Source organism: Antrostomus carolinensis, unplaced genomic scaffold (genome assembly GCF_000700745.2).
Source record: "Antrostomus carolinensis isolate BGI_N321 unplaced genomic scaffold, ASM70074v2 scaffold24437, whole genome shotgun sequence".
NCBI classification, from domain to species: domain Eukaryota; kingdom Metazoa; phylum Chordata; class Aves; order Caprimulgiformes; family Caprimulgidae; genus Antrostomus; species Antrostomus carolinensis.
The window spans coordinates 48,345-74,020 of NW_010328399.1; the positions used below are offsets into that span (position 1 = coordinate 48,345).

General features: G+C 40.9%; 1 protein-coding gene across 1 annotated transcript in view; it reads right to left on the reverse strand.

Annotated features, from left to right (window-relative positions):
* LOC104528287 (phospholipase B1, membrane-associated) overlaps window positions 1-25,087 on the reverse strand; it is a gene marked incomplete at its 5' end in the record, with an annotated part of 29,797 nt that extends 4,710 nt beyond the window's left edge. Inside the window, 20 exons of the mRNA XM_010172246.2 lie at window positions 828-932; window positions 2,337-2,418; window positions 3,573-3,667; window positions 4,201-4,266; window positions 5,370-5,450; window positions 7,317-7,368; window positions 8,768-8,867; window positions 10,103-10,146; window positions 11,273-11,331; window positions 13,687-13,745; window positions 14,434-14,494; window positions 16,334-16,411; window positions 18,275-18,346; window positions 19,453-19,548; window positions 21,629-21,733; window positions 22,135-22,216; window positions 23,101-23,201; window positions 23,617-23,682; window positions 24,811-24,891; window positions 25,036-25,087. Coding sequence (XP_010170548.2) covers window positions 828-932; window positions 2,337-2,418; window positions 3,573-3,667; window positions 4,201-4,266; window positions 5,370-5,450; window positions 7,317-7,368; window positions 8,768-8,867; window positions 10,103-10,146; window positions 11,273-11,331; window positions 13,687-13,745; window positions 14,434-14,494; window positions 16,334-16,411; window positions 18,275-18,346; window positions 19,453-19,548; window positions 21,629-21,733; window positions 22,135-22,216; window positions 23,101-23,201; window positions 23,617-23,682; window positions 24,811-24,891; window positions 25,036-25,087 — 1,537 coding nt within the window. The remainder of the gene's footprint in view (window positions 1-827; window positions 933-2,336; window positions 2,419-3,572; window positions 3,668-4,200; window positions 4,267-5,369; window positions 5,451-7,316; window positions 7,369-8,767; window positions 8,868-10,102; window positions 10,147-11,272; window positions 11,332-13,686; window positions 13,746-14,433; window positions 14,495-16,333; window positions 16,412-18,274; window positions 18,347-19,452; window positions 19,549-21,628; window positions 21,734-22,134; window positions 22,217-23,100; window positions 23,202-23,616; window positions 23,683-24,810; window positions 24,892-25,035) is intronic.
* Window positions 25,088-25,676: the final 589 nt, after the last annotated feature.

Genomic DNA, 25,676 nt, shown 5'->3' on the forward strand with positions numbered 1-25,676 from the left:
CTAAACTCATTAAACCAACAGTCACAGCTCTTACATGGACACTGCCATTGGCCCACACTCTACCTTGTACAGAACTGATAGAAAACTGCTTACTCTTGCTTGTTAAACTTCCATAACTCAAAATCATAACCCTTCAGTTGTTGAAATTTGTGCTGAATTTCAGGCAACATTAAAAATCATGGGCTTCTCCAGCTGTGGCAAATGTTTGTCTGACGGAGAATTTACCTCATCACTACCTGTATGGTGACCATTCTTTGGACTTGAAGGCTGCCAGAACAAAATGGGGATGATACGATAAAAGGATCAGTATTGTGCAAAACTGGGTGGTTTTGACCAGGATTCATGCTAAATATTTGTATTCCTAACTACACAGCATACATAATGCTAAAGCTGGAGAAAAGAAGGAGCATCAGTGTTTGTCTTCAAAGGCTGCTTCCTGTTTCCAGGCTAGGATGAACCAGACATGCAACTGCTGGTCTCCCTGTGAAGGAAACCTCAACATATTCCATAACCTAAATTCAGAAGAAAATTGTGGTGAATGACAGCCCCCAACAGGGGAAGCAACATGCAGTTTAGAGGAAGCCAGAAGGTGCTTCGGTTTAATGTGTGCACACTACAAATGTTTCCTAAAGCAATTTTGATTCACAGACAGCACTGTCTTTACTGTCTTCTCCTCTGTCACTCTTATCACAAGTTCCACCCTGTGCTGTTAGACTGTGCAAAGAGAAGCAAACACAGTCCCTGTGGCATGTATCTTACTGACTTAGGGAAATCAAGATACTGGTCCTTGTGTAATGGGAAAGAAAAACAGTGGAAGCAGGACTCACACTATCCAGAGGCAACAAGGTGTTTCGGAAGAATGGCTGCATGACAACTGCAAAGTCCTCCCGCTCCTCGTACCGACCGCTGTTGGTCAGCTGTAAGGCTTCAGCCTATATGGAGTTGCATGGCTGGAAAAGTTACTACAAGGTTCATCTAACATTTGTCAGCTACCAAAAACATACACATTACACTTCTTTCAATGTAGGAAGGTATAAATATTTAGTATAAATTCAGCTGAATAGTTTAAATCAGTCCAGAGAGTGGCCAAGAAAATAAGTTGGTTCACAAAAGAGATTTTCATGAGGAAAATGCACAGAAGGTAAGATCATTTGAAAGGTAAGGCTGCTTAATGGAGAAAAAAAAAAAAAAAAAAAAAAGGTAGTTCATACTTTACTTATAGAAAACAGTGCTGCACAATTGCAACAAGATTAAAATTTACAGAGAATTAAAAAAAAGGCATAAGGCAAAAATTTTCAGAAGTGACAAATGAGTCCAGAAGGCCAACTAGAGACTGAAGTATGCTTGAATTTTCAGAAAGGTGCACTTGAAGTAAAATAAAACATAAGCATTGAAAAAAGTCACCTGCCACTTTTGAAAACTATGGCAATGGACATTCAGAGAGATAATAAGATATCATTGTTACTTGACAGCTTATGGGTATAAATTCTAATGCTCGTGGTCATATCTCAAAACATTCCTAACCCCACTTCTTTAGTTAAGGCCTTAGTTAAGGCCTTCCTAACACTTCCTTAGGTAAATACCCCTTGGATAGGTTTATACAAATATTTTCCAAGATGGATTTTTTGAGCATTGTCAGATTCAAAAGACATCTTCCACTGCCAGAGCCAGAATGAAGGACTGAAGAACATAAGGTGAACTGATACAACGGTTCCTGTATTTATAAGAATAATGATGGAAAAACCTTCCGCTCCAATATCTATTTATAGCCTTTGCTAAATTTGAGGGAATCTTATGCCCGAGGCTATAAAAAGTTACTGTCATATAGCAAGCTGACCCATGGTCAACTATCTGTGTGCACACTCTCAGCCCATAGCAAAATAAAGGAATATCAGGTTGGTTTAGTTCATTTTCTCTGCTAAGAGTTACCACAAAACAGCTGATGTGAGGTAATTTGTCACCATTGCAGTGACATGTTAATTCATGTGAGCTATTAATTGAATTCATAATGGACAAACACAACAAAACAACAAACACACAAATCAACAAAACAGCCAGCACTAGCAACTCCTTTTCAGCTGTTGAAACAGCAACAGGAAACAGAACTGGTCTCAGTCTGCGTCCAGTTCAGAACTGAGGTAAAATCATAAGGCAGTGTGGACAGACTGGCACTGCTGCTAACCAGTTAGCTGGGTAAGGGTTTATTTAATTAGACTGTAGCCAAGCTGTTTCCTAGTCATCCCTCTCTGTCCTGCTGAGGGTATGAATGAGGGGAAGGGAAGTGATATAAAAAGAGATAGAAGTGAAGATGACCAGTTACAGAATCAATGTATTACCTGAAAATCTCTGTTAACTCTGTTAATTTCTTGTAGTTCAGAAGAGTTTTCCTCAGGGTTTAAGAAACATGGGCAAACATTCCTTCATCAAAAGAAATACTAGAATTAAAAGCCAACCTGAAAGAGCCTATGCAATTATTCAGCAATGTGTGTCTGCTTCAAGAAGCTCAGGATAGGTGCTCATAGCTCCCATGCAGAGAGAAAGCCACCTCGTTGGCTTAGAGATAGACAGATACTTCAGAAAAAAAAATCCCTATTGACTCAGTTTTCAAAGTGAACACCTGTCACAGTTCATAAGATCTGCAGGATCCACAACTTTGAGTCAGACACAAAAATATTTAGTATGTCACACATTAGCAGGAAATCACATGTGTTAGAATTAAATAAACCCTACATATAGGCTTACAGCAGAGTTTCAGAAATCTGAAACTCTGGGGGTTTAAAGATAGAAAAGACAAATTGTTCATGTAGTCTGACTCCTCAGACCACTGTGTTTCATTCTGTTACCTCCATATCAAGAGGTAATAACTTGTGCTTCACTGAAATGCATCCTCTAAGAATGTGCCTGGAATGAATATGAAGACATCAAGCAATTCAGTCAATTCGCTATTTTCCCTTCTAATGTGTTCCAGTAGTTAATTGTTTCTATTATTAAAAAACTGTGCCTAACTTCATTTGAATTCCTTTGGCATCAGCTTCCAACAACTGGTCTTTGTTATACCTTTCTCCATTAGACTAAAGAGCCTTTTCATGTCCCTGCTGACTCCTGTAAAGGCACTGCTGCTTTCTAAAACAAGTCCCTCAGTCTTCTTTGAGTTAGGACTTTGTCTCCTCCATTAGCTGTGAAAAGCAGTTCCTGGCTGTGCACTCCTCTGTGGGCAGCCCAGCCTGCACCATAGGTAATGCAGCACTGGATACAAGGCATCAGGAATGTCAGCCTGTGCTGCTGAGCAGTGAATGACTGGGCAAAAAAGGCTTTGAAGTTCAGTAGTACAGCAATTATATGGTGACTTGTGCTGTGACATGCTGCCTTAGAGCTGAGAAGGAAAGTGATAACTCTGCTATTTACAGGTGCATGCCTTTTAGTAGAAAGTTGATGGAAACTAGTGTGCATCAAGTAAAGGCAGCAATGAAAGGAGCTTGGAAAGCCCAGTGTGGGTGTCCTCCTGTAGAAACAACTTAGATTGATCCAAAAAAGTAGCACTTAAAAGGCAAAGACCTGTTTTGCTCACTTACTTTGCAGTCAAAGCGCATCTCGAAGAGCTTGCTGCAATCTGACGCAGTCCAGAAATCTCTAGTATCTCCACCATGTTGACAAAGACTCTTGGGAGCTGCAGGGATTATAATAACCAGACATACTAAATCACAGAACATGATACCACTACAAAGTGAGAAAGAAGTGCCATCCATAGGTCAGGGAGTCAGTGCAAACTGCACGGACTGCAACCAATGGCATGTGCAAGGATTATGTATAAAGGGAGGGGGAGGGAGACAGAGTGGATGTCAGCCAAAAAATTCCTGGCAGCTAGTACAAGCTAGCTGAAATGCTGCTTCACTCCCTGGGGCATTTCCATTTTCTCTAGGGTAAATGAAACTTTTTAGCCATCAAAGCTGGCAATAGGGTTGTGCTGTGTTTGGTCCACAGCAAAAATGCTGTGAAACGCAGCTTTCCTGAAACTACAGCCCACTTTCTCAGGTCATTAACTGATACAGTTGTTGAAAAGCAGTGCTGAGGAGTAGTCTGACTCCAGCTATTTGGAAGATGACCTTGTATGAAACATAATCACTGACAGTCTGTCAGAAGTGAGAAAAACATCAGTGTGCTTGCCAGGAACATAGCTTGCTAGGGTATCTTAAAACTTACCTCCTCATAGAAAATATCCAGAGTGTCCTGAAGGTGCTTTACATAGTTTTGCACTGAATAGGTTTCCTGCACAATTGAAGAAAAAAAAAATAATTAAAAATTGGATCAGACTTCTTTCAGGACCCAAGAAGTTTAACTGTTTCACCTGAGCAAAGGAGCCCAGGCTCCCTAAATGCAAGGTGGCTCATGAAAAGATATACCAACTCGATGCTCCTTTTTGCCTTTCTTGGCAGATATATTTTCAGATCAAGAGGTTTATTACCACTTACACACAGGTTATATTGTGCTTGTGTATCTATGTCACTAATATAAATATATTCCCTTAATCTCTGTAGAAAATCCTGAAATATATGATAGTTCCTGGCAGAGTCTTTGCCTGATGAATGACTACATAAATCACAACTTAGGATTTCATGTTGTCTTTATGGAACCCAGACCAGACTAAGTTGCCTTATGAACAGTGCAATACATTTTTTTTAATTTTTTTATTTTTTAACTGCCAATCTGGAGAAATCGATATGGAGGCAGTCAGGCCCCACAAAACCCACAGGCAAAATGACTTTGTGACTGTAGTTATAGAGGTGTAGCTGCGGGGGAAAAGGCTCCAGGCAGCAGCAAAACTGAGAGAACAGTCCCTGGTCATTTCAATGAGCTGGGGACCAGACCCCCAGTCTGTGCCACAGGAACCTTTTCAGAGGGGATATCCAGTCATGGCTAGGCAAAAGATATCTTTTTCACTGTAAACTGATTTTATGTCTTTTGTTGTCATTCCGAAGCAAGAATTGGGCATCTTCAGTAATTATTGCAAGGAGACGCTTTCCAGAATAAAACTTCACTTGTGCCCCTACAACAACAAGCCTAAGACACCATGCTGTCTTGATTGCTTTGTCCAGTTAAGCTGGGAGAGCTCTTCAGTTTATCCTTGGTGTTTCGTTCAATATGGGGCAGGTTGCTGGTTCTTAAATAATGCATTACTCCAGAGCTGCAGTGCCCCAGTATTAAAAGCTGTGCACCTGTTTCTGATACAATACAGATGAAAGGAACAGGACTTTTAAGTGCTTTTTAAACAAAGAGGAGCTTTGGCTCACTAAGAGAGAGAAAGGTTATATTTCCAGGGCTGTTTACTTGCCAAGTGCCTGGATGAGCATGCCTAATTCAGCAATACAAACCTTGTCCAAGCAGTACTGGCACAGGTCGTTGCCTCCAACGAGGACAGTGATCAGCTTCCAATCTTCCTTGAAATTAATTTTCTAGTGGCACACAAAATAAACAGATTGCAGCATCCATTGCTTAGGCATGCAGAGGTAACATTCACAAATGGGGCTGAAGGGGTACAGACACGGCATGGCAGAACAGAGAAAGGAGGCATGCTGATTTAAGATGGCAGAAGAAAAGCATCTGTCCAGGGGGAAAATGTGAAGTGTTTGCTAGTCTAGCTGCAATTTACTTCAGCTTTCATAAGGAAATCCCCTTCAGCAGACAAGATCTGTCAGGGTAGCCAAGCACAGAAATGCGTCTGTGGCAGCAAGCATGCCTACATGAATATTAGCTTCAGGACAGGGATGGACAGGGCAGATTTGCCAGCCATGGCTGAACACTGCAGGCAGCGTGGGGACGAAGAGATGTGGGAGTGGATGCTGGAGTGACTCATGGAGCTGTGGAACTGGAGCTGCTGGGGATCCCTGCCAGCTGGGCAAGTATTACCCCACAGCCAGGAGGGGTAAGGGGTGCCCCAGGGAACAGACAGCTGGATTAAAATAGAAGAGTCCAGGAGGCTGGTGACTTCACCGAGCTCATATAAGGGCAGCTGCAGCATCCACGTCACTGCAAGCTAACAATAGGCGCTGCTGAGAGCTGGATCTCATCAAAACATTTTGTAACATTTTGTTCAGTACAAAGAAAGGAATCAAAGGCAACTATTTTTAGTGTAGTGCATTTACATAACAAACATCTGTGAAAGGATCTCACAAATAGAGGAAGGGCCTGGGAATCGCCCACAGGTCTGAATTCTCCTCCTTAGCTTGGAAAGCCTTTCATGAAGAGACTAAGTGTGGCAGGGACTTCCCCCCTCCCCTTTTTTAAAGATGCATAAAAAGCAGTGAATAAAACAAAGCTCTAGAGCTGTGTTCTATTTTATTGAAGAGACATGCCAGCTCCCTTCACTCTGCCAAACAATCGGTAATGCAGGGAAACTGACAGTGGGACTAGCATGCAGCATCCATCAAAAGTGCTGGCACAGAGAGACACATGCTTTGACAAATCCTGCTTATTCAGTACCAGTCTTTCACATTCACCCTGAGCCAAGGAGCACCAGGCACTCCCATCCCCTTACAGGGTGCTCTCCCTGAACCAAGAGCTCACACCCAGTTATCCACTCAAATTCAGCTAACACTTGGAGCAGAGCAGTCTTGGTTTTCTCCCAGATTTCCTCTCCACACCCCAAACTGCAGCAGCAGCCACTGAATTAAAAGCAAGTCACCCTTTTGGTGCCCTTTGTAGCCCTCGGTGGAGCTGGCACAGCAGGCTGGTCTACAATGATAGATCCCCTATTAATTCCCTAAAAGCTTGTGGCATAACAGAGATTCAGCCAACCCTGAGGTTTCTGGACGCTGATTAATAACTTGTCTGTCCAGAACCAGAGTTTCAGAGGGCCTAATCTCCTGGGAAGCCTTCAGTTGTCCCCCTTCCCAGACCCATGAGTGAATAGTGTGATTCATGTTGGTCACCAGGTGCCTGCTTCAGCAATTTTACACTCAGCCTTTATGACCTCCACTTTGAATGCTGCTGTTCAACTAAATAGTCCTGTGATCTCCCTAGACCTTTCAGACCTCTTCTCTTCCTCACTACCATCCTTACCACTCCTGGCCACACTGCACCCTACATTAGTCTCTGCCTTGTGTGTTTGCACCTTACCTGCATGGATTTGTAAAAGTAAATGACCATCTCCTACAGGCTAATCCCTGGCACATTCATTCATCTTGGAAAGCACACCAGAGACAAGGATGCTGACTCTTCTTCCATCATAAAAGCACTCTTCACTACTCAAGCATCCCATCAATTAAAGCAATCTGCCAGAGATCGTGGGAACACTGAGAGGTGGTCTGAGTTCCACTTACTGAACTGCTTCTCATTAGCTCCACCAATTCACGTGCCTGGGCTGACATATTGCTGCAGAGAGAGGACAAAAGCAATTTAGATGCATGCTCTGAAAGCACATGATCTTCTTGATCTCCCACTCCTCATTTCAGGGAATCTTAGGATCAGCAGAAATTAGTGCAAGGAAAGTGATGCCTTGAAAGGACGAGCAAACATAGAAGGACCAAGATCAGCAGCAGTGGCACAAGGGAATAATCTGATCTGAAAGGGCTTCAGCTAGTATGGCTACCAAGCGGCAGGCAACTGGGATGAATTCTTCCCATCTCAGAGTTGGCTTAAGTGCATTTTGTTTGGAGAAAACCACTAATACTCAGATGCGCAGAGACATTTAGTTGCATAACTCCCTTCGAAATCTAGTGGGGGAGTTTGGTGCTTACACAGAAGCTGGGCACCTAACCAGCCATCTCAATCTGGTCTTGAATTCCTATGGCTTATGGCTGGAACTTACACTGTGGAACTGCCAGGCTGGAGGGTTCCAGTCCAGCTCTGGGCCGGATGCAACATCCACGGAGTAAAGCACAAACCATGCTGAGACACCAGCTGGAAACTCGAACCCCTGATATACTAGCATGAGACTGTGTTTGAGATAATAAGCCCTGGCTCTCTCCAGCACCTACACAAATGCAGTTACATTATTTGCACTCCCACAACCATACTGATCACCCAGAGTCTTTGCTCAGGGCTCCCCTGAAGTATTGAGTAGATACACAGGCTTTGCTAGCTATCCTGAAACTCTCTTGCAGTAAATTTAAGGATTGTTAAAGGTGCCATAGAAAGTCTTAGAAGCAAATTTCATGGGTATCCATAGAGCAGGTACAGCATATGCAATCCAAATTCTTACACATTTTGGTTCTTATCAGACTAGTCAAGTTTTTCTTCAGGAGGAGAAAGGAATTAATTCCCAGCTGCTCATTCTGTTCTTTTTCTTTGCACTGCAAACATGGATAGTTTTTAAGGCCATTAGGGTAGCAGTTGGCTTCTATTTGTTAGTTTGAGGCACACTTCCCAGGAAACAAGGAATAAATGAGAGATGCTTATGAATTTTTTCTCATTACAGATATGGTCTGACAATGAGTCAGGGACCTGTGTACTGAAAACTGGGCAGAAAAAGGTACTGGTAGAATAAGAAACATAACTAAGGCATTGGCTTGGAAATTCTGGGCAGAGGTCAAATGAGGAAAGGCAGTTCCTCTCTGTCCCTAATTTAGAAAAAGATATAAATAAATTTGTCAAATACTGACTTTAAAAAATAATTACAAAACAATTAAAACCATCAGATTACAGTAACATGCTCAGTACAAGTAGATCTTCAGTATTAACTCAAGTATAACCTTGACATGCAGTTCAAAGATAATCTTCCAGTCCATCAGTTCTCACCCCTTTGCCCTTTCTCAGTTGCAACTGTGCTTACCGCGCTGTGGTGCCTCTCTCCGCAACATTGAATCCAGCTGTTTCCTTAGAGCTGCCAGTGGAGAAGCCGATGAGGTTTGGATTGAATTTTTTCAAGATATCTTAAAAAGAGAAAACACAATGTTTAACCATCCACAGTACAATTAGCAGCGTTGCTTCCCGCAGAAGCCCAAGCCAATTGAGTGGTGAGAATATGGGCCCGGGGTTTCCCCTCTTTCACTGTGACCTTACAGAAGCCATAGACACATCTGCCTTGGAGACCCTAGTTACTGTCCAAACTCCAGCACTGCAATTACTTCTCTCCAGGCCCTTGAGGAGCCAGAGTCTGGCAGCCCGGGAGACGCACAGGTCCCAGGCAACTCACTAATCTTGAATTTGAATGCCAGAGTAATCATGGTTACTTTCCTTCATGTACCAGGAGAAGATGCTCCAACATGGCCCTCTACCTCCCACTCCTACAGCTATCCATCAAGATAATATTTATTGCAGAGAAGTGAATTTTATTCACGTTTCTAGATTGCACCCAATTCCTCAGTAGGGAAGCATGCTGTCTGAAAACTGTAACTGTGTCTGTAGTGCTGTCTGAAACCTCTTGATAGAGTCTCATTTATAATGCATAAATGAAATGCGCCTTCTATTTTGCTTGAAACATAGCAATGTGCATGGTACACAACAAAGTGTATTAGACATTACCAACAATGTCAGGTATTGGCAAATTGCTCTACAGCATGGATCACATACAAATAGATGAACCATTGTGAACCAAGTCCCCTCCAATTTATGGTCACATTGACCACTTAATGGTTTCTATGGCAACTACAGGGACTGATTACACAGAACACTAGGACAAGAAATTTAGAGTATTTTTAGATTTTTTTTTCAGTGCAATGTAGCAATATGAAATCATCAGGAAGAACCGCAACCTCGTCAACAACCCTCCCTAGGTGGACTGCTAATTGTTACATAACCCATCATTTGCCCACAACCATTGCAGTCAGTCACTGGAAAGCTCAAAATTAAATAGGGAGGAGGGGGTCTTCCATGTACTTCTGTCACCTGCAGCACATTTACTCCTAGTCATTTCTGTCAATAGGATGATTCAACCACATGCAGGTCCTGTGATGTGGAGGGGCTGAATCAACTTTACAGCTAATCAGGTCAGTCTGGGTTTCAGCTGTGACTCACATGAACTGCTCATGTCCACAATAGATGGGCATCCCCCACTGTTTGCAAGGAAAGCGTGACCAGTTCCAGATGTTTCCTAGCATCCACTTAGACTGCTTTCAGAGTAATACTCACCTTTTGCTTTTCTCAATTGATTTGCCAGGATACTCACTGGGTAAAGTAGCCTGGGTCTCCAGGGTCCCATCACCTCCAATACTAGAAAAGGAAAAAACAAAATCACCAAGTAGGATTAATCCTGCAACCATCTGTCTTATTGCCACCATATGTTGCTGCAGCAGCCCAAGGAGAGGAAAAGGAAAAACCCAACAAAAAAACCAAACCTAACCTCAAACAGGACTAAGGAGATAAACCACAAGAATTCAGGGAAAGTACTGAAGAACATTTCACATTAAATCAAGAAGGGCATCAGCTAAGATAGAAGCTATGCCTCCAGACTGAGAATATAGCATACTGGGAGAACTGATTTTTCATAAAGACATGCTGGGATGCCCATCACAGAAAGGCAATATTTCCTCACCAAAGTTGCTCCACATGACTTTGATGAAACTCCATTTGTGTTGAGTTACGTATAGAAGAGAGATTGCATTAAATGCTCATTAACCACCTATCTGGGATTCTGTAATGTTGATTATGAAAAGAGCCTCTGCCTCTACCATCCAAAACTTGTCTGTGTGCATAGCCCAATACATTCTTATACCACTTCTGTCAGCCCTCCTGAAGACATCTATGCCTGCAGATACATCCAAGGGAGGAATAAAGGATGAAGGAAAGAATATATACATGCACACATCCTTATTAAGTATACTTGTGCCGATATGAAGCAGGCACTTTCCTTCCACGCCAGCGTGGATATTGCGATTCACACCTTTCTGACATGTATTGTCTTTGTTTGGAACATCTTCATTGAATATGCACACCATGTTCATGCCAATTCCCACTCACTCAGATTCTCTAGCATTAGATGATTACAGCAACAACAATATTTTGAATTAACTTCAGAGAGATTAGCAGGAAGCTGAAAGAATTCACTTGTATTAATAAGCCAGTACTGTCAGACACATAGGACCATGCCTGTAGCGATCAGATCTGGTCTAAAAAAAAAAAAAAAAAGGCAACAAAAACAAACACAAAAACCCCTCACAAGAATCACTCCCTTTCTCTTCCAGTCCTGACTCCTCCAGTCCTTAACCAGCAATACTGGCTTTCAGCATCCTACCCCTGCATTTACATACTTAAGTATGTAACTACACAGCCAGGTGACCCACGCTTTTAACTGTGTCTGTGCAAAAAAGTAGAGAAAAAGAAAACTGAGCATTTTCACCTCCAGGAAAGTCCCCTCCAGTCTGTTTGAAGGTCAGTTGCTTTGGCTCCTACTGCAGTCTAGAAAGGATGGAAAGAATCATTTAAAAAACACTAGGGAAAAAAAAGTGCTACAAGTTTAGGTCAGACAGACATTGCGATTTGAAAGTGCTGAAGCATTTTGGTAACTTTACTCTGCATCCACCCAAGCTTTTGCAATATCCCAGTTTTAGCATAAATGGTCCATGTTATTATTCACCACCACACACTGGCTCTGGGCAGCTCTGCATCTCCCGTGCTTCAAATTCACACAGGCTTCTCCTCATGTACAAAAGCAGCTCATCTAGATAGGAAACCATGGAACACTGGAGGAGATATAGTCCAGCCAGAGGGCATCAGACTGTAAGGTCAAGGGCATCAGGCTTTAGAACTATGACTCTAATACTGTTCTAACACGCAACTCAATAAGACTCAGATTAACATCAATGGACCTAGATTAGTATCAACACCTTTGTATTTGTTTGTATTTTTGTGATGGAAAATGCCTCATCTTGGTTTAATGATGAAAAATTCCTAGCCTGATTTAGCTGTAAATAAATCAGCAGAGGAGCTGCTTTTCAATCTGTCAAGAAAACAAATCTTTGGTGTAAAATTCACTTTTCCTCTGCTGGACCCAGTCTGCTAGTCTAACACACAGACGTGATGAGGTGTAGGCAGGATTTTTTTTTTTGCCAGTACAAATAAGCATGTTGCCATATGTATTACTTTCACTGTGCATTGGTGCTAAGAAGTCAGATGCATTCTAGCCAGTGACATGACTAAACTGCTCAATGTTTCATTAATCTCCAACTGCATCTAGACTGAGAACAGTCTAGATGCAGTGTGAACTTTAGTAGATTTTAAAAATAAACAAATCAATAAAGCAATCAGAACAAATAAATTTCTGATGAATTTGAGGAGCTCACAGGACTGGGACAGACCTCTAGGAAGGTCAGCGCCCTGACTCACATTCAGGATAGCAATCATGAAAATGGGTTCCTGCAGATTTGTTTCTTAGTGGTTTCACTTAATTTTGTATTCTTCAAAAAGCCTTGGTATCAGTTCAGCCATAAACACTGACTGCATTCAGGGCTTTAGTGGGAAATACCAGGAGGAAAATCATTGCCTTAGTGGACCAAGGCAGATCAAGGCTGCTGCAGTCCCCCTGCGCCAGGTGTGGTTAGGCAATACAAAGTGTGCACTGCTGCTGGCTGTATTCTGTGTGTGTGTGTGCATGTGCATGTGAGGGTATACACATAATTCTGCCCCAGCAGCAATACATCCCTTAATAAAAACCCCAGTCACACTTGCTGTGGCAATGGCAACTAATAGGAACTGCATGAGTAATGGCAGTAGTGAAACTGTCTTGCTCAGCTCTTGAGACGGCGACCACAAGCACCAGATTCTGGCCCTTATGACTAGGGGTTTCTGAGACATTTTATGTACTAAAAGAATGAAAATTTTTAAAATAAGAGATATGTGCTAGTGTACAAGTCTAGCACTAGATGTGGGGGAGGAAATCAAGCAAGTAATTTTAAGAGTCATGGCAAGAGATAGGAAGGAGACTTGCAGGATTGTTACTGAGGTCTTCTAAGAAAAGCTCAAAGCTCAGCAGGGGGAAAAAGCCAGGATTACATCAGGTCAAGCAAAATTAGTTTCAGAGCTAACGAGGAGGTGAAGACATGCACACTTGCCTATAGATAAGCCTGATCATTTAAGGGCTTTGGTCCCTTCAGCTCCCTCTGAACTCTACAGGAGCTGAAGCTGCTAGAATTAGCACCAGTTTAGCTCAGGAGTTAAAATTCATGGGAACTGTTGACAGGAATGTTTGCTTTCATCCCATGCCAGAACAATTCTGTAGTGCTGGGTAATTCTGGAACTTTTTCTCAGAAAACTTCAGTGCAGATCTGCAGTATTGCCTGCTATTCTTTTCTGAGGCCTTTCTTTTCTGTGCCTACTCTTTTCTTTTCAGTTTCCATTTACTGGTACACAAAATACATCAGAGTTTTAACTGGAAGATGTGTAAACCAGGAAACAACATCTGAAAACAAAATCACCTGAAATACAGAAGTATCAGAATTATCTTAAGTGAGAAGCACTTCGTTCTGCAATCAATTATTTCCATAGGAATTTTCATCAGGATTTCTCATTGCATGAAAAATGCCAATTGCTTGATCCCATTTCTGTTCTGGCCTGAATCACTCATTACAAGATTACAAAATCAGTGTCACTCGTATCCCTTCAGGCTATTTCTTTGCAAGGGGACACAGGTAGATGAGTTTTGCTTTGCCAAGCCAGAGCAATTTGCTTTCTATCTGATGATGCCTGACACGACCACATCTAGGTGGAAATCGACTATTGTTCTTATTCTAAAGGCAGGAACACAGCAGTACTCACAGTCAGGGAATCTCCCAGTGCACCTATGACTTTGATGTCAGCAGGTTGTAGCTTATGTACTAAAAAGCAGTAGAGGAAAAAAAAGCATAATTATTGATAATTAACACAAAATATTGTTTAACTGAATAAAGATCCAAGTCTTTGGTTCCATCCTGGTGGTATTTTTACAGACTTTTAAGGAGAATGAGCCTCAAGTTCTATGCGTCAGCTAGGCAAAAAACATAACTTCTTGCCTTTGCTTGCAACAGTGTACTCAACTAACAAGGAAATAAATGGACCATAAATCAGCCTAGGAAAAAAATGAAAACAGATTATATATGTTTAGAGATGCATACATTCAATCTCTTTTAATTGGTTTCCAGGTTTGGGTCATAGATCAATCCTTGCCATTAGCAATCTGCCCATAAAACCTTCCAACTACACACAGCACTCCTACTGTGCTGCTTATCAGAGTAGGCTCACCAGGCAGATCAAACTTGCTGAAACACTAACCTACCTAGGCAATTTTAATTTGCCATGTTGCTGTATATTATATATGTATATGACAAATGTGATCATATTTATCCACTGAAAACACACCTGCTGTGTTGCAGAACTTGCTGTGTATGGCAAGACAGACTTTCTTCCTTTGCTGCTAATTATATCAGCTTTTATTGTTTTCTTTCCATCTAGGAAGATCTTACTGTTTTTAAAACCAAAAGGTGAAATCTTTCCTATTTGAGATTTTAGTTACAAATTCTTTCTCACCTGATGTTGGGACACGACTGGATGGAGTTTGCTCAGGACACGACAGGTCACTGCCCCAATTCTGAAATGCCAATTGGTTCATCTTGTGGTTAGAAGATAATATGGAATTAATATATGATTTAACTGTACAGGGAAGGGCAAACCCAAGACATAGATCCTATTTTGGTGCCCATATGACACAACAGTCCTTTCCTCTTGGAATACTGTCGAAACATTAATTACTTTTGTTGAAATTTTCTAGCCAAAGCATAAAATTTTTCCAAAAGCAAAACATTTAATCTAGAAATATTGCTTATGAAAAAGTTCCATAAGAAGGATAATTTTTTTCCTCTCCTCTACAGCCTAGAGATTTTATCCATGACGTAAAAGATGTGGTCTCCAGGTTTGAAGTCTATCTCAAGAGACATTGCATGTAAAAACAAACAAAACAAAAATCAACAATAAAATCCTCTGAAAATTTATAATATTATATTAAAGTATTATATGATATTATTATTGTTTCCCATGTAACTTGCAAAAAACCTATTGTTTTCACAGAAAGTTTCAAAAAGGGCTTGCTTTCACAGAACATAAAATTTAAAAAAATTTTGAAGCTTCAAAAGTTTCAGTAAAGAGAGCTCTCACCCTCTAAACAATTGGACTTTACCATACATTTGTAGGTGATATAATAGCTCTTACGTTTATTCCACCAAATGAGGAAATTGAGTCAACCACACATGGCAGAACACCTTGGTTCACCAACAGAAGCAGGTGACTAATGTGCCACCCACACTCTTTGGTAGTGAACAACAGTTCTAGCTAAGAAGGCAGTGAGGGAAAAATTGCAATTGGTGTAATGGACAGTTCCTGTAGGAGCAAAGACAGTTGCTTATGCTGATCTAAGAGCCAGCCCTGCTTGGAGTGGGAGGTTGGAGTAGCGATGTCCTGAAGTCTCTTCCAACACCAATTATTCTACAACTGCAGAATTCTACCATTCAGAGAAAAAACTACATGAACCAGTGCTCTTCAGAAACCATGGTTATGGTTAAAAAACATAAAGATAAATTCATCTGTTCTTGTTAAAAATGGTGTAATAGGCCCTGCTATCAGTCATCTACTTAAAGGCTGGTTGTAGAGGCTAGAAAGGACAGCTGTGCTTATTTTTAGATCAGAGAAGAAACTGTTCCGTTACTCTCTCTACTGTTTCTTTCCTTTACCTTATCAGTTCAAAAGCTATGGTTGTTGAGATTCAGTGGAAGTGCAAGAATTACCCATTGAAAGTATAACCCTAGCTCTACAAATAAACATCCCATTTTGATATTGCAAACAACAGCTTGCCAAAACAATAACAGCTGTTGCTTTTCATAATCCTCAAGGCATACAGAGATTTTTAAAATTTGGCTAGGCATGAAGGACCCTGAGTGTGTCAAACTAGACCAGCCCATTTTGACTGCCATCTCCAGCCACGCTTAGTTCGCATGCCCACAACCATTTGACAAGAGCAAATAACTGATCCATTTCTTCAAGTCCTACACAAAGTTTGTTTCTGTAGGTTGTTTAATCTACCTTGTGGTGGTTGCCCAGTCACAGTGGAAAGTGAATCCCCTTGAAAATGGATTCCTATCACCTCCTTTGTATCTAGTCACATACCCAGTATGTAAAGGTGACTGCCCTCTACAGGTGATTTACTGTTGAGCACAGTTTTGATACAACTGCATCAATTAATACAATTCATTTTGTTTAGCTTTTAGGAAGAGTTTAACATTTGTTTACACAGGAGAAAGTGCAATGCAATATAGACTTCCCTTCCTCAAAACTGATAATAGTTTATCTCATCTATAAATTCAGGATGATGTGAGCACATCACCAGATACAGCTTTGCATAGTTCACATGAAATGCAGCAAAAGATACAAAAATTACCTCTATTGGCTCATTAGTGGGCTCCACAGGTGGATATGTGAAGTTGCTATTCTTGTATGTTCCCAGGAATGGTTTGTTCTGGAGAAAGAAGTATTCAAAAGTAAGAGAAATTAGGCAGTAAACACATGGTACAGACCATAGCAAGTGATATCATGACATCATATAACCAAGAAAATAATTGCCTAAGCTGCAAAATGAGGATCTGGATTTTGAAATCATGCTCCTTCCTTAAAATTCACAAGTAAGATTTGTGTTTAGCACCTTATGGCAAAAATGGCATATGCCAGATCCTGACTGTAGTTTAACATTTTCCCCTTCTAACCTTCCACAAATTACTTGGACTTTATTAGATGTTTAGTCCTTTCAAAAGACATTGATGTAAAGTCTACAGAAACTTGGGCAGATCTTCCTGTGTCAGCAGAGGAGAGATGAAAGATTGATTACTGAAAGGATCACTCTTCCCCCCAAGAGATGCTGTATAAATTGCATGGTTATTTTTGTCCCCTACTAATGCAGCATACATTCAGGAAGACATGCACATTGTATAGGCTAAAAAACTGCACCAAGATGCCCATTTATCTCAATTAAGAGCAATTCTAGTATCTGCATGAGGTGGTCTTATAAAGCACTAAAATTTGAAGGCATATTTAATTGATTAGAAGACCTACTGTTCTTTTATTTGCAGGGTTTTTTCCTACTTTAAGTTGACTCAATACAAATCATGTTCCTGGGCTTACAGTCTGGCACAGCTGATATTTTCATGGACACGACTACCCAAAGTAGGATTTTAAAACTGTAGTGAAAAAGCTGTGAGGACAATAAATGGAATTTGTGGGTGTCAGAATCTGAAATAAGTTACTACTCTGTTTAGTAACAGAGAAGGTGAAATCCCATGGAAACAATCTATTTATTCCTTTGTAGCACTGTTTCATAGTCTTTACCTCAGAGTTTTCTCTGTGCCAGGGAAAGCTACTGGCACTTTTGTCAATCACTTTTTCAAAGCATTGTGCACTTACTACTTCTGAAAACAATGGCCATATATTCTTTGCAAAGGATATAAAACTTTTCTATGCCTACTCCTGAAAAGCAACATCTTTGAATAGGAGTGGATGAAGGAGAAGTAGTATAGAATCCACATTATTTGGCAATAAAGAAGTTGCTAAGTTAATTTAAACTGCTTGGAAGGAATACTGGGTAAAATTAAGTAGGATCAATTTAAGTGAATCTGAGGACTTTTGAAGCATGCTGATTAATAACTCAGCAGATCTTCCCTTTCTGACAGGACACGATATGGACAAAATCAGACTGTATGACATGAATGACTGTCTCCAGACCCGAGAGAACAACTCAGCTCCCTGAACAGTCAGTTTCTTGGCCTCCTCATTGAAACTGCTGAAGAAAGGGAGTCAGTTATCGATGACTGCAGTGGTCATTTCCACATGCTGATACCTAGCAACGGTACTTCAAGTTCAGCAGCTTGTTTTCTAACTGGAGAAGCAGCTTCCAAAGAGTCTGAAATACCCCTGTTGTGGATCAGACCAGGAAAACCAACCTGTCACTAATTCAAGAGATAATAGATACAAGGGTTTTCAGAGCCACTGTGGTGCCCAAACCTCATTGATTCTGATGGGAAAATTAACGCAGTATATTCTGTTGTTTGCTGCTTGAGCTGCCTCTGTACTTCACAAATACAATAAAACACAACCTCTGCTACAACTGCAAACACACAAATCAGCATGTTGTCAATCAGTATTTGTTGCACAATAAAAAGCCAGGGGACACCAGAGAAGGTATATGAGAGCACCTGCTCACTCAGAGGTAAGCAAAGAATAAACATTTTCAGTAAACTTGTTCCAGACATACTGAACCCCTGCTCTCTGCAGCAAGCACAAGCACTTACAGCCTTCTGATACCCAGCTTCCGCAATGTGAGTATATTTACCCAAGTTGGACAGTCGAGGACAATGTCAGCCGTGAAATCAAAGGAGTCAGCTTTCTGGTCCACAGGCTGTAACTACAAAGGAAGACCAAAAACTGTATTTGGTAACCATGTTGGCTCATCTTACATTTGTATAACAATTCTAATCCAAAAGAATCCAAACATACCCTTCATATTTATATAAAGCTGCCTGTATTTACAGACCTTGATTTTCCCAAGGTTGAAATGCATCTACTTATCAAAAAGAACATGGCAACTGCCTAACAAAACAGCAACTCTTTTAGAAAGAAGCTTAAAATGGGAAATGGAAATCTACACTGGATCAGTTTAAACTCCTGGAGGATTTTGGCAGGCACACGAAGTACCTTGGAATTTTGCCAGAAGGCAAGATTGTAAACTCTTCTCTCGCATAAAGGACAGGACACTATGAGTCCCTCAATTTTTATAGCTAAGCTGCATGATGGCATCTCAAAAACCAGGCTGTTTATGTGCAGAAGATTAAAACAAGTTTAATTAGAGCTACTGCTTGGTGACTGCAAGTGATCATGTCAGCTGTTAAAACATTACCCCAAAGTATATAGAAGTTATCATCCAGGACCTGAGATACTGCCTCTGACTGCATGTGTACTCCTACTGCACTGTAATGCTAAGTAAAATGGGCTTGCTTAAGCAGTCTTTAATTACATATTTTTATTGAGCTTTACAAATTTCCGAAGTTAGTAAAACTAAACTGAATTAAATCCACTTTAATTCATAACGAGACATTCACAACACGTGGATTTAAAACAAACTTTTAAGTAATCCATTTTAAATTGACATATGCAGTTGCAATTCTTTATTTGGTGATTTGATATCAGCTCATAGAAACATCATCCTTACTGAATACTGTCCTGCCTTTCATGACCATGGGTGAAGCAGACCTGAAGTTGCTCAGTTGAAATCACAAATGACACTGATCATGCACTTACAGCACTCCTCTCCTCCCCGCACATTTTAAGCAGCAAGAAATTCTAGGCTGAGAGCACTGCCAGAAATTTGAGGGTATCTGACTAGTGAAGAAGAAACAAACACAAGGTCCAGAACTATCCAGGCCTTCATTGCAGTGTTTATTACAGAGATTATTTTGATCTCTGATCAGGTCTAGGTAAAGACCATATTATATGCAGAGCCCGTCATCTTACCACAGCATTCCAGAGAGCCTTGGCAAGCTGAGAATGGCCTTTCTGGCTTGGATGGAGGCAGTCAGGTGCGAAGTAGGAGACATCTGGATGCCCATCCTACAAATGAAAGCATAAAAGACATCTGAGTGCAGAAGAAGCCACACAGCTCCAACTTGGGGTTGCTGAGGCCAAATCAGAGCCAGTAATGGAAGGTTTGTGCTACTTGTTCTTGCTGCTTCAATGTAGAAAGCCTCACGATTACCTGGTGATACCAAGTGTACTTCAGAAGGTCCATGAGCTACCAGAAATGCTTAACTAGAGATGCTTATGTGCATCCAAGGGAAGATCCATGCAAAAGTAGCAAAACCACCATTTTCAATTGTGTCTAGCTTCTCTTCAGGTTCTGCAACAAAGATGGCTTCCTCTCCTCAGCATGTCATCAGAACTGGCACTGTAGGCACCACTATGCTCTGCAGTACCTTTACAGGGTAACAAGCATGTTACGGATGCTTTACCAGAAGGAAGAGACCTCATCTGCTTTTCCACAGCTGTGTCAGTTCTGAAAGTTTGAAAGGAGCCAGAAGCAAGCGAGTGTTCGAGCAAAGGCAGCCAGGCTGACCGAGTACACCACTACAGTCTCCTTTCTGAGCAAAGCTGTACTTTAATACAGATACTGGAGCACCTGAAGGAGGTGGAGTTTGGAAATTTAAATGTCTTGGCTCTCTTGGGAGTATTGAGATGAGAAAGAATTTAGGTCACAGATGACTGAAACAACATTTTTTTGGTGAGAGCAGTCCTTCCTCAAAATTTGAGCAGGTTTTGATTCAGTGAGTTTGGGCTAGCTTATTAGAGGACTACTACCAAAATTTGCATCTATATCTGATCTTTTGCCAAGTTTAGAGGCACAGTTTTCAGTTCAGGAACATCTGAATGTTGTGTGAGGTAAGAAGAAAAAACAGCATCTTGAACTTTCTTAAAATCTGAAGTTATGCTTGTAAGGCTATAAAAAGTTCAGAAATATTTTGCTGGTTTTGTTTTTATTTCTGTGTTCCCCACCTCAGTACCAAAATCTTGTAGGCCCCTTCACGTACTGGAAGGCCACTATTTACTATAATATAACTTGGAAGCTACACCGACCTAGGATCACAGAGACACAATGTAATTAAAAACTACAGTCAATACTTACATCAAAACCTTAAAATAACCCTATCTTGAAGCAGGTTTTACATACAGAAATTATGTGTTATAAATATAAATAATAAACATATCTGATACCATAAAAAAGATTAAAAGTGTTTGACTTTTAACAGGAACCAGCTTTACAAACAAACACCCTAAAAACCAAACCAAACCAAAGCACAAAACAAACCCCCTGGCCTTAAAGAAAAAAAATAAAAATAATAATAATAATAAAAAAAGCCTGGTTCTCCTGGTAAGCTTTCAGCCAGTTTTCCAAATGTGTCTGTAGCAGCATCTGAACTTTCCAAACTTGTCACCAGCTATTGCCAACTTTTCCAGGATCACTCCAGTTCAATCATACCAGAGCAATCCCTGCTCAATACTTTGCCCCATCTGCTCTTAGTTCCAGGTTAGATGAGGAAGTGCAGATGTGTGTGAAAATTAGTAAATGGAGTTTCAGTTTCAGAGAGGATTTGACTCATCTCCTAGATTTATAGTTTACTGAGACTTACCATTCAAGTACTGAAATATAATTGCCAATAACAGGAAAAAAGAACTCACTAAATAAAACTAGTACTTCCACCAGATCATATGTAAACTTCTCTTTCTGTCAGATGCAGAAGAACAAGTTATAGGACATGAAGAGGAGGTGATGCTGTAGTCTCCAGTGAGCAATGCAGCTATGTTGCTTTAAGAACTGTAACTTAATATCTCTGTCATTTATTAATCATGTTATATTTTCAGAAAGAAAAATATTTATGTACCCTTGAGAACATAAAAAACCAAACCTCTTAATTCAGGTTTTGATTCATTTTCCAGAACAGTAATTCATATTGACAGCACAATATGTAAAACAAAGAACTCCTAACTATACAAAGAAATCTGATGTACTCTACCAAAAGGCAACAAGTTCTAATAAGAAAATCACAGAACAAGCTGAAACTATTTTGCATATAGTGTCTAAAGGTTAGACACCCACACTTAGTCCTTCACATGCAGAAGTCTCTTTAGACCATACCTGAGCAAGAGGAATCTTGATATTTTGCAAGAAAGGCTGTATGATCACTGTGAAATTTTCATGAGTATCATATCTGCCAGACTCCACTAGTCTCTGAATGCCAAGCTGCAAGAAACAAAAACCTGACCATCAATAATCCATCAACATCTCTGCATGATAACTTTTTTTTTTTTTTTGAAAGCCCAAGAATCAGAAGGATGCTTTTACTTCTTAACTGAAATAGCCACAAATGTTGGCAAAAGGTGAGCCTTGCAAAGTGGCTGAGAAGGCTGGAACACAATGCTACAACTGACTGTGGGGGACAGGATTTTAGTGACTAAACTCCCACCTACCTGTCTGTACTAGGAAACCATTTGTTGCTGGTTCTGGTCATATGGTGTTTTGGATAGCATCAAATTACCTCCTGCTTAGCTTATCAGGCCCATTTGTGTAAAGTACTGTTGCTTGGTAATCAAGCTCACCTCAACTGGAAATAAAGTAACTGCATCACTCTTGGAAAAACATACCTGGTAAGCTCTGGTGGCTTCCCTCACCATTGTTAAATTTGGTGAGTTTTCTTCTCCTGTGAGAACACAACTACACAGATAACTGTGGGAGAAGTTAGAGAAGAAAACAGGAATAGAGAGGGTTAGAGATCTGAGAATGCACAAGCCACCCTTTGCCACCCAATGCCCTCATGACATGGGAGAAACAACAAAACCTGTACAGTCGTGTTTCTGTGAAAATGTTTTATTGTCCTTGCTCTCATTCATCATTTCAACCTTCAGTCTTATTTTCTGCCTCACACGAATGATACTACTCTAAATCAGTTTTGTTTGCCCCCCAGGTATATAATGTCTGCTGCACTATGATAGTTTGTTCCATTCATTACACCCTGCCATCCAGAGGCCCTGCAGCCTGACAGAGGTGCATGCCAGTCCCTCTGGAACCACCAAACAGATCTTCAAAGTGTACTGACTGCATTACCTCAGAGCTGATACCTTTCCAATCAACAATTCCTTTTGCATTTCTGAGACACAGAATTTGTCCTTATCTGTGGGGTCAGCAAAGAATGAAAACTATCCATTGCAATAAAGCCTCTGAAACGGGAGAAATCTGTCTACTCTGAAAATACTTCACATTCCCTCAAAAGGCCTGAAAATCCAAATGCTTGTGGACTTCAACCACACCTTGAAGAACCCCATAGCAATAAATTTGACCCAAGCTCATTGAGGTGTACATTATGTGTCACAGGAAACCTTACACTTCTAGACATGGACAAAACAAATAGGTCCTCTGACAACACTTAGGTCAAGGCCAAGAGAAGGTAATGCCATCAGGTAGACTGATGTTAGCACTGCATGGGATGAATGCAGGACTGCAGTGCTACCTTTGAGTATCAGTTGAAATGATGAGAGAAGCATGGAATAAGAACATGCTTTATCGTCATGGACAGTAAGCTCAGGTATAAAAGGAAGTCAAACAAGCCATACTCTGCCATGTAAGTGGGACACTGAACTCGAGTATCCACAAACAACTGTCTCAGAGGGAGGAGGTCCATCACTTCAACCAGACTCACTAGAGCTTTCGGAACCTGAAAGGTAAGTCAGACTTTAGCTTACAAAGAGCTAGTTACACAACCCACACTGCATTTACTTTACCCCAAAGTCCCAAAGGCCAACCATTTGACAGCTCTTCCCTTTCTCCACTGTTAGAAGAGGAAAATAAAATTTAAAAAAAGCAACAAAAACCCCTGCCAAACTCACCTCAGCTTTTGATTCTTTTCCAACAGTGTTGGTCCAGTGTTACTGTCTGTCATTTCAGACTGCACCCCACTACTCTCAGATAGACAAGACAATAGGAAATGCTTTTGGAGAAGTCAGTGGAATATGTTTGGTACCAGAAGGGGAAACAAAAACCCAACCAAAATCAATCACACAGAAGAGCTAGCACCAGTCAGTCATGTACAAGCACAAGCTAGAATGCCAGGACAATTTCACAGCACTTGCCTGCTTGTGCAGAATATCAAGAGTTTCTTGAATCCTGCTGATGAAATTCACAGCTGAGTAGTGATCCTGATAGAAACAGAAGATACGAGATTACTGGTAAATGCAGATGCAAGGCATTTTGATCGGGAGGCTGGAGAATCACATTAATTCACTTCCTTTTCTGCCATACCACACTGTGGTCAATAGAATGTTCTTGCTTCTTTCTAGAGACCAGGGACTTTAACCATATCAATTAATCTAAAATGTAGAAAGACTCAGTGAAATTTTGGATTTAAAATAAACCTTGTTGAGTAGCAGTATATTTAACCCAAATCCACTGGGTCCTTCATGTAAAGACACAGGAAGGACCCCAATCTGAATGCATGCTGAACAGCATGAACCAAACAGCCATAGGTGTGCTCACAGCCAGCTGATAAGCCCTCATAAAATTAGGCGAAATCATTGCTAGCCAAGGTCATAGCTATAAATAAAGCTATAAAACTGGGTGGCAGCAGAAGCAAAGATGCCTAGTGAGACTCCTGCAGAAGCAGCAAATCTCTCAAACACAAGGGCCTGCGAGAGAATTGAAAATGCTTATAAGTTAGTACATGAAAGGCAAGAGAGTAAGAGCTGGCAGAGAAAGGTGGCCTCTCCCTGCCACCTGCCCACTCAGCTCCGATGATCTCCTTATGGCAGCCCTAAAGGCCTCTCCACAATCCAGAGAAGCATAAAATTCAAATGATATTGAGCACTGCAGTAGCTTTGCTGATACGTACCTCACCTGTTCCTAGCACGTCCCTGCACTTTGAGTTATGGGGTGATGACAATTACAGGATTGGACTAGTGGTAGTTCAAAGCAGTGTAATGCTTTCTTGGATGTCTAAAGAGACCACGCTAGTGGTAGAGCAGTTACTACATCAGAGGAGTGAAGCTTTTCTTCTGTTCCACTTCTTGCTCATGGTCAAAAGACAGTAGCAAAGACAGCAATTCTTACCCTGGAGTAAGCCAGAGAGAGTACAACCAACCTACTCTGTTGCTAGTAACTGTTTTTTATCAGGGCACTGTCAGCAGCAACCACCATCAAAACACACTGCAGCACATACAACTCGTGCTATTTCTGTGAAGGCTGTAAGGATCCACAGATTTCCATTGACGTGTTTCTACACCGACATCACAGTCCCAGTACAGTTTCAGATAACCAGTTCTGCTACTCACAGGGTCTTTGCAATAGTTGCACAGATCGTTGCCTCCAATATGCACTATTATGAGCTTCCAGTCAGCACTGAAGTCAATTCTCTGTGCAATAAAGAAGAAAATAACGAGCCTGAATTTCTTTGACTTTGTGATACCCACATGGAACCATTGCAGGTGGTTCTATCACATGATGCAACACCTGTTTCTTTTCATGCTATAAGATTAAAGGAGTTCCAGACAACTTACAGGATCAGTTTTCATTAGTCTCAGGAGGTTTCTTGCTTGGGCTGGTAAGTGCCTGTGAAGAAGGACAACTAGTGAGTGAAAGAAACACCCTTAAGGAGAGATCAATATTAATGTTCTTCAGACACTTCAAATCAAGTTGTCAAATATCAGAAGGGTTGAGTGAGGAGACAGTACAATCCTCATATTGTCATGATCAAATTACACATTCACATCTTTGCAGAAAGTCAACATCAAATTGAACTTGAATACTGACTTTACTGAAGGTCAGCAATTAATCTGGAACTGTAAGTTTGGCTTCTATTACAGTGCTTAGCACCTAAAACAGATGAAAAGCCAGACGCAGCAACATGTTTGTAAGCAGATGGCCTGGTTAGAACTAGGCTGCTGTCAATCTATTCTTCATGGATGAAAACAACAAGGAAATCCCAAGTCCCAGTATTTAACTGGCCTCCTGAGCAATGTTTGTGCATAAACCACAGCTCATCTCCCTGCAAAGTGGGAGAGTTTCAGAGTTCACTGTGCACATCTCCCTCATTTCTGCAGCCTGCACCCAGAGTCAATACTTATTTTTCAATTATGTAAGCCAGGTCTGTGCATGCTACCTTTCCAGGGTAATTAAAAACTAAAGAAACTTTCAAGAT